Source organism: Vigna angularis, chromosome 2 (assembly GCF_016808095.1).
Source record: "Vigna angularis cultivar LongXiaoDou No.4 chromosome 2, ASM1680809v1, whole genome shotgun sequence".
In the NCBI taxonomy this organism is placed as follows: Eukaryota; Viridiplantae; Streptophyta; class Magnoliopsida; order Fabales; family Fabaceae; genus Vigna; species Vigna angularis.
Window position 1 is genome coordinate 30018411 of NC_068971.1, and position 9861 is coordinate 30028271.

General features: G+C 33.0%; 1 protein-coding gene across 1 annotated transcript; it reads left to right on the top strand.

The window, feature by feature from the left end:
* Positions 1 to 390: 390 nt before the first annotated feature.
* Positions 391 to 5883, top strand: LOC108327478 (squamosa promoter-binding-like protein 7). Its single transcript, XM_052873985.1, has 3 exons — positions 391 to 1561; positions 2506 to 2624; positions 5369 to 5883. The coding sequence occupies exons 1-3, from the start codon at positions 891 to 893 to the stop codon at positions 5608 to 5610; spliced, it is 1032 nt and encodes a 343-aa protein (XP_052729945.1). The 5' UTR covers positions 391 to 890; the 3' UTR covers positions 5611 to 5883.
* Positions 5884 to 9861: the final 3978 nt, after the last annotated feature.

Consider the following 9861-nt stretch of genomic DNA (forward strand, 5'->3'; position numbering starts at 1 on the left):
CAAGAAAAGGACGAAGGTGTAAGAGAAAAAGGAGAAAGAAGCTGAGGAAAAATTCAAATATTTCATTGTTGACTTCATATATGTATTAATCTTATTTAATTCAAGAAAATTTCGTGATAAAACAGGCGAGACATTAACAACACTTAAAGTGGATATTTAAATAATGATCAGCTAGAAACTAATATAAAGGAAGAAACATTTTGTTGGTTTATTATAAAAAAGATAATATATATATATATATATATATATATATATATATATATATATATATATATATATATAAGTGTTAAACTAAAAATAAATAATATTTTATTGTGGTTTTGAAAGAGAGGAGCATTATTGAGCCGCGAAACCCAGTTCCATAATATCTGTGGGGAGGGCTTTCTGACCCGCTTGTGTCTTATCACTCTTTCACACACAAAAACACACACTCTCTCTCTCATCTCTCATCTCTCTCATCTCTCTCATCTCTCTCATCTCTCTCATCTCTCTCATCTCTCTCATCTCTCATGCTTTAACTTGGATCCGTTTACTATCATGACTCGGTTTGTTCTTACGTGTGGTCTTCGGAGCACTCCACCCATTAACTCACTCTCTCTCTAGGAATCACTAGCCCTTGCAGCTTTCCTCATGAGGGTACTTTAAACCCTCTCCATTGTACCAAAACACACCAACACAACCTCTAAGCTCTCTCTTTCTCTCTTTCTATCTCTCTCTCTTTCCTCTTTTCACACCAACAACAAAGGATCTCACTCAGAAATGCTCCTTCGTCCCTTCCACTTCTGTTCCAACCCCATCATCCCCACCCTACCCCTATTCTCATAGCTTCCCTATTTCACACGCTCTTCCCTTTTCTTCTTTTTTTCCTTTTTTCTCAAACACACACACAAATGGAGTTCGGAGGGAACATCTTCTGCCTCTCCAACAGAGACCAAAATGGGAATACTAACGCCAACGCTTTCGCCTGGGATTCATGGCAAACAACCACTTCTAATAATAACAACACCACTTCCAGGTTCCTCAACGCTTTCAACGCCCCCGTCACTGCCCTCACCGCTCCGGAGGGCTCCGCCGCCAACCGCTCCGAGGCCGCCGGGCTCGCCAGCGCTCTCATGTTCCTCCCTCAAAACGGCGGCGTTTTGCGACACCGCCAGCAGCAGCAGCAGCAGCAGCAACATCCGTACGGAGGTGATGGGTCCCACGTGCACCCCGACCCCCACCTCATGTGCTTGAAGCTTGGGAAGAGGCATTACTTTGAGGACGCTAGTGGAACTGGAACCGTCTCTTCTGCTGCTGCTGCTGCTGCTGCTGCTACTTTCGGCGGGGGGTTGGTGTTGGGCGATAAGCGTGGGAAAGGAGGGTATTCCGGTGGCGGGGCGGCGGTGAAAGCTGTCGGGTTGACTACGGCGACGGTGCCTAGGTGTCAGGTGGAAGGGTGCCAGGTGGCGCTGGTGAACGCCAAGGACTACCACCGGAGGCACAAGGTGTGTGAGATGCACTCCAAGGCTCCCAAAGTTGTGGTCTTAGGGTTGGAGCAGAGGTTCTGTCAGCAGTGTAGCAGGTCACCACCTCTATCATTTTCTCAAATAATAATAATAATAATAATAAAAAGATTTTTGTCTTTTCTCTAACTGTATCGTGATCGTAGCTGCAGCCAAATCAATGACATTTGTCTCAGATTTCCCATAATGCGAAGAATTTAGACAAATTGATACAATCTCAAACTTTAAAGCTACAAAGAGTGAAAAGGATGTAGTATATATAGATAGAAAATACATAACCTTTTATTTTTAGTATGTGTGGTTGCACATGAAGAAACCAAAGTTGTCTTAACTTTTTTTACTGTGATATTGGAGAGGATCCGGTGATTTTGTCGATTGTTAAATTTTCTATGGACAAAAACATCTTAAACATATTCCGACATACGAGAGATTTATTCTGAGAGATGTTCGAATTAAGAAAAATGTCCGAAATTCGTTTTGATTTTTTTTTTTTACGAAAGTTTGCTCTTAGAAAAAAAGTGAAAGAGCATTTCTTTTTTGTGGTGAGGTGAATTATGTACGAACGTAAAGTTATTTTCTTGCTTTCTCGTATGGTTTTTGTTGTTTTTGGCTGTCTGTGTTGTGGATCTCTGAAGAATGAAGGCGTGATATTCTTTAATCTCACAAAAGCTTTTACTCACCCTTGTTTGGGTTCAGTCTTTCAGTAACTTTCTCTTTAGCTTAAAATTCAAGAATATTGTGTTGTGTAAAGGTTACGAATATCATTTTGTTGTCATGATTTTATTATTTTGCTGTAGCTTATCAAAGAATAATCTATTATTCCTGTGCATACTTTACAAATCTCGCATATTTTTGCTCATTATTTTGTGTTAACTCCGGAATAATAAAGTTAGGAAAAATCATTAATTTCATTGAGCTTAATCTTTCGCTGGAAATTACTTTTTTTTAAGTTAAAATTATGATCTTGTTAATTATATAGAAAATATTGTAATTGGACTTGTAGGTTTCACGTGGTGTCAGAGTTTGATGATTCAAAGAGAAGTTGCAGGAGGAGACTAGCAGGTCACAATGAGAGAAGAAGAAAGAGCTCCCACGATTCTGTTGCAAGGAATTCTTCACAAGGTACACTCTTGCTTTATCACCTTTTTCTAAGTTTTTACAACACTTTCTTTCTTTCTTCCATCACATTTTTAGCCATTTCATTTAAGAAAAGGATTTCTGATTTACTTTTCTTATTTGGTGTTTGTTTAAGATAAGTGAGAATGGAGAATAAAATATGAATAATAAAAATTTAGTTTCATGATTTTCTATATAAACTTTTACAAACATATTTTATCAACCTAAACAAATCATATATATTTACCAATTTGAATAATTTTTATTTTTTTCATTTGACTTTTTTAAATTTATGTCCTTAGTTGGTTGTGGACGATCATTTTTAATCTGTTTTAAATTTTACTACTAGAGTCTCCGGATTTTTAAACTCTAAATTTTGGATACCTTTATTTATTTTCTTACAATATAATTAATTTACATTATTAATTATTGGTATTTTAAATATGTTAGGTTTGAAGTTAAATTTGACCAATATAAAAAGAAGTGTGTGAAGTTGATACGGTATAATAGTGAATCACGAATCAAAAATTAAATTGCAATTTAACCTTTTGTTTGTTCCTTAAATCATGATAAATGTTATGTATTGATCTTATAGCTGTTGTTGAGGTTAACTTATCTAATCATCCTGATTTATAAAATCTGGTTAGTAAACTAATTTTTTTAATTGTTTTGACTTATTCTGTAGTTATTTTTATCATTCTCTGAAACAAGTATGCAGTTATATATCAATCGGCCTCGAGTCAAATATGTAGAAATTAATGCAAAAGAAAAATGAATTTTATACACTTATTTAAACTACTAAGTTGTTGTAGTTAATGCAACTAAATTTTGTTATATGAGAAATTTGGATAGAACAAATTTTCAAGAATTAATTCTTTATATTATTTTTTGAAGGAGATGTAAATGACCTTGATTCACTTATAATGTTTTGAACTTAAATTTGTAAAATAATAATATAAAGTTCACTTATAATACTTACAGCATTGTGAGACATTGTGCATAAAATGATTTGTGATTAATTTATAAGCTACAGTACTTTCAAACAATTTGGATAAAAATTTTCTCATAAAGAAAAGTAATTCTTTCATTTCAAATATTCAGTGAGGTGCTTTTGATTGAGCCATGGAAATGCATATTAACAAGTCATCAGCTAAAATTGTGAAATTATGAAGAGAAAGTAAGAAGAAAAATTAATAATTATTTTGTATGATTTAGTTAAGTGAGTTTACAACATCATTTGGATGAGTATGCTGGTGGATATAGCACAAAGAAGAGAAACTAAAATACTGATTATAATTAGAACATTGACTTAAGTGTCAGATTTTTAATTTAACAAAACTTAGATGGGATTAATTAAGGCATTATAATCAGCTATGTAACTCTTATTCTTGTCTAAATTTTCTGTTAATTCTTCCTCATTAATACATTCTGCTACCCAGCATGCTGATGTTCTATTTTCTTTAGCTCCACCATTAATGGCATAACTGGGTGAAAAGAAATCTTCACCTTTTGTTATCAATTACATTTCTGAGATTCTTTTTTAAACTTCAAATAATATTAGTTTTTTAAAGTGTATTTTCTGAATATTGTTGGGACTTGGGTATTATTTGAGTAGTACCAGTTGTTTGGTAGAGTATTTAAGTGCTTATTTTACTTCTCATAGTTTTTGAAGGTTTTACTTAAGTGCATGTCAGAATATTGAGATCATTCAATACTTTCTCTCTTTATTGATCAATATGCGAAAACAATATCTTAGATAAGTTCTGCTTACTTTTTCTCGTAGTTCACACATAAACTTCCAGAATTTCGTATTAGGTTACATATAATATTAAAATGCTAGCAGTTATTAAATGTGTAATTTCTGAAACACTTGCACTATTATTATGCGTATATCAAACATAAAGCTTATATTAACCAGTTTTTAGGCTCTATATTTGTTCACTAGTAATATTATTTTTCTTTATATTTTTTCTGTAGTAATGTCAAGTGTCAACCAAATTAGGTTATTGACCAAGTTTAAAAGTTTTATAGTGATGGGTGCTGATTCCAATAAATAAATTAATTTAAGATAGCCTTCATTTGACATGTACTGTAATGCTTGATTGTTCTTAATTAATTAGCTCAACTAATATAGTTTCTGTAACTATTTAATCTAGTTCAACTTCACATCTAAGTCATTTTGTATACTTAAATTTACACTGCTGCATCCATACGGAATCCCAAATTCAATAAATTGTTTAAAGGTAACAACCATACATTCTTTTGGAGAATTTCATTACCACATTGTATTTACGTCCATGGGGGCTTTGATCAAAAAAGATTTTGATAAAAATGATCTTCAGTTTCTTAGAATCTAGAGTTGAGTTAAAGTACAAATTTTATGAAAAAAAATACCATATTATTTTTATTATATTTTCTTGTTCCTGCTAAAACTGAAAACTAAATATAAGCTAGCTTAAGCTAAAAATATTCAACGTTTTCTAATGACGGTGTATAGGTATATATTTATAAGTATAGAATCACTAAATATCCATCTTATTAAATAGGGGTAGTGGGTATTGGGGAGTAAGATGGAACAAAATTAGGGTTTCTTGAATTAGTATATCAGACAGCAACAAATTATGGTAAATAGTTGTTCAGGAAGCAAACGAAATTTAGTATAGTGTTGTAGGAAATGTTGATGATGTTGTGTAAATTTGTTTGATGATATGAAATGGGTTGGTAATGGTCGGAAGGTTTTGAATATATAGGAGGGTGTGCTCTCTCTCTTCTGTCATCTAGAAGTGATTCTTGGCTTTCTCCTTCTGATCTGTCAACAAGATGCAGTGCAGCATTGCGTGAATTGATAGCAGAAAACCGTGCAGCCATAATGGCGAGACAATTTGTATCAGACAGAGATTGGCATATTCAGCATCATGCAGTGGAAGACATGAAGGAGATCCAACCGGAGTCCAATTACTTCCCACAACAGATGTTTCCACAGACACAGTGAAGAACAACAACGTTCGGGAAACAACAACAAGATTTCAGAGTGTGGACATTTATGCTGTTTCTGTCTCAACTATTCAATTCTTTAATTTGCTACAAATAAAAGTTAGAACTACCTAGCTAGACTAGTTTATTTCTTAGGCTAATAAATCCTAAGCTTCTATTTGCATCTCTGTTTTGTTTTTAAGTGTTTGCAGGGCTGTTTTACATTGAAATCAATCACCAATGATTGGGTTTACTAAAATACTTTCAATTACTAATTTTCATCCTATATTCAGACGGAAATCAAATAAATTGTCTGGTATTTGGAGGGAATTTGAGGAGATTCAGTATTCATCAATATGAGTAAAAATACACGTACATAGCTTGTGGAATGATTAATTCCAAGCATGTGAACCGATTTTGTGGTTAAAAGTTGCGCAACTAGGTTAGATGGATTTCTCACATCACCTAAAATCAACTTAATTCAATGCTGACATGTAAAATTATGACAATATATATTCTATAATATATTTGCTGCGTGTTTCTAAATTATTAAAATAATTTTGTATTTTCTGTTATAAAATATTTATGAACATATATATTATTCTATTGAAGAGATTAAATATTGGTGGAGATTTAATAAGTAGGACTATATAAATTTAACATTGTCATAAGATATGTGTTTTTTTTATTGTATATTTATTGAGATAACATTTTAAGGTTAAAACCTTTAAAGTATTTTTTATTTTGGAGTTTGTAATTTTATCATAATTTTAAAGATAAGAAGTATATTAAAAATTAAGAAAAAAAATTTAAATTATTTTTTACATTCATTGTAAGTGATATTATGTAACGTTACAACTTGAGTATCATTAATAATGAATGTATGTTTATCTCATTTTCACATTATGGAAGTTTAAAGTAAGACTTGGTTTTACTTATATAATATATATTTATTTTACTTTTAATTAATGTAAAATGTGTAACAAAATATTGAATTGATTGATATTTGGTGTAATTGTTGTTTGAGAATTCACTTATGTGCATACAATTTCCAAAAGGGGTTAAAGTACTTCAAGTATTTATTTATATTTTAATTTTTTATTAATAAAAAAAGGTATTTGGTGCAATTGAATAATTAGTTTTACTTAAAAAAAATGTCATAAAACCACATTTTAGAATGTAATATATATTTCGTTCAATTGAAGGTTTAAACCTCGGTTGGTCCTCAATTTTGTATGGTAATCTCAGTTGGGTCTTTATTTTTGCAACTGTTTCAATTGGGTCATATTTTTTGTAAAAATGAGCCAATTTTACCCTAATCGTTAAGTGCTCTCAGACTGTGTTAAATTTAGCTAAGCTGTATTTTATGTTTTGATGGCGTGGCAGTGCATTAAATTGAACGAGTGATGTGTTTTATAATCATCAAATCCACGTGGCGATGGTGCTTCTTCTTCCCTCCAACCACTGATCACCTTTCACCTCTTCCGCTCCTCCACCTAAACTGCTTCCTTCCAACTTCCACCCTCAAACCCTCACTCTCCACACACACACCCTTTCTCCCTCAACCGAGGGTAAAATTCTTCAGATGAAAACATTTTTACTGAAATAAGACTAGAGAAAGAGAATTAGGGATTTGGTCAGTGGGAGAAGAGGAATTGGAATCCTAGAGAAGACGAAGACAATCAACTGCATTCTACCAATCCGAAACCCATTAGGGTTTTTTCGCCTCTCTCACTAGACCAATTGGAATCTGCATCTCCACTTGAAACCAAAAAGGGACCAGAGGAACCACAGAAGCGTTCATCTCCTTCGCTCATGCGTGTCTACCTCAGCCTCCACCCAATCGGCCGTCGCGAGTCGTGGTCCAAGGCGTCGCCAGCACCGCTGTTCACCATCGGAGGCATCGCCGACCATGGCGTCAGGTCCTCCCTTCTCCTTCTTCTCTTCGCGCGTGAGAGAGAAGCTCTCTCGTTCCTCCGTCAATCGCCTCTTTTACGAGCTCGGCCGCCGCAAGCCGTGAGCCAGGGTCCCACCAGCGCCACCGGTCGCCGCCAAGCTCGCCGCCGGTCACCGCGCAACGTCACCAACGATGAAGGTGATTGGTCTCCCGCGATGGTCTGATTCGAACTCAGATTTGAGGCTTTTTGTTTCTAATTTGGGATTATCTGCGATTAAGGCTCGCGACTTGCTCGAAAGGTGCAGAACGACCGTGATTGTTTCGTGGTTGCCTCAAAGATGAGGCACGATGATGTTGAAGGAGATGGTTGATGAAGGCGCTGATGAAAACTGGATTTTGTGGTGTTTCGCAGGTGATTGCGATTTCAATTCGGACCAACCATTACCTGAAGGGAGAGGCATCGTGGAAAGTTACATGGGACACGCAGCTGGCGCGGTGGCTCCGTCGTCCTGATTCCGCGTGGCTCCTCTTTGGAGCTTTTGGGAGTAAACATTGTTCTTATTATTGATGGTTTGGCGGTAGACGATTAAAAAGGATGAAGCGTTTTATGTTTGTGATAATTTTCTAAGAAACTCAATATTGAGTTTGATACTGTTAAGTTACATTTTTTTTAGCATTTTTGTGTTGTTGATAATAGAGAATCTGAACTTCGGAGAGAGAAAGAGAGAGACAGAGAGATTGTCGCCGGCGAAGCTCTGACCGTGACCGGCGGCCAGCAGGGAGGCCCATGGCCTGACTTGATGAGGAACGTTCGGTGGTTAATGTCCAGATCCCTTATTCCCTTTTCAGTTCACTCTTTCATTTTCTGACCATTTTCAATCCCTAACATAGTATTTTAACATAAACCAATTCAATTTTGCCATGTCATAATTTTTTAATTTAAATAAAAATTTCATTTAATCAAACAATGCACATCAGCATAAACACATCAACTAAATTTAACACTGTCTTAGAGCACTTAACGGTTAGGATAAACTTGACTCATTTTTACAAAAAATATGATCCAATTGAGACAGTTACAAAAATGAGGATCCAACTGAGATTACCATACAAAATTGAGAACCACCCAAGGGTTTAAACCTTCAATTGAATGATTAGTTTTAGTTAAAAAATGTTAAAAAAACAACATTTTGGGGGTGTAATGATGATTAAAAATAGTGTAAAATAGAATTAGATAATGGAGTTCTAATTTAAGGATTGGTTGAATATATAAACGTAAAATTTCATATTTTATACAAAGTTATTACGGACAAAATTCGCAATGTATTAGTAGTGATTCATGTAGCTCTATTTTCGAATATTGCAAGAGTTGGTTCAGTTGTACCCAATGCTAAACAATGCAGAAAGCAGCCACTGAAGCTATTTAATGTTTTATATGCACTAATTTGGAGAACTTCAAACAGTGCTTATGTTCTCTCTTTTCATTCTTTCCTTAGTAAACACCTTCTTTGGAAAAATGAAGACTTAGAAAATAATGAAGTTTAATAATACTTTCACACACACATTTTTTTAAGTTAATTCGATACTATTTTCATTATCTTTTTCTCTTTCTTTTATTTTATAAATATAAAAATTCAATTTTTTTTACTATTTTAATTTTATAGTACATGTCAATGAATATGTCCTCGTACCATTATTTAATAATAAATTAAAAAAGAAAAAAAATAAAAGAGAATAGAAGATGAGTGAAAAAAGAAATACATTTGTGATAAAGATTTTGTAGTATATATAGTGAAAATTAAAAATGTTTTAAAGGACTAAATAAATTTGTAATGTGTGAGAGAATAAGATTATAAAATTTAATAAAACAAACAAAACTACAAGAGCTAACGAAAAATTAATTAGAAAAAAAGGTTTGGATGAAATAAAGTAAATCGGACGCAAATTTTCTAATCATTTAATAGTTGGTTTTAATTTTGTGTTCTTATGTTTAATTATATATACATAGGCGGATTTTGACTTGATAATTTTGAAAAAACTAAAATAATACACTCAATTTATATCTTAATTATTATCATTAATATAAAAAATTATATATGAAACTTTTCATTTATAATTACTCAAATAATAAAAAAAACTACTTTAATTAAATAATTGGATAATTAGTATGATGTTTTAAATATGTAAAAAAAGTTAAATGTGTTGTTTTTATATTTAGGGATAGCTTCCCTTATATTAATTTAAAAAAATCATCTATGTTTTTATTCATCATCAATATACTTATTTTTTAAAAACAAAATTTAAGACTAAAATATAATTTATCAAAATCTTATAAAAAATCGAAAGACGTAATTAGTAAAAGAAAAATATATG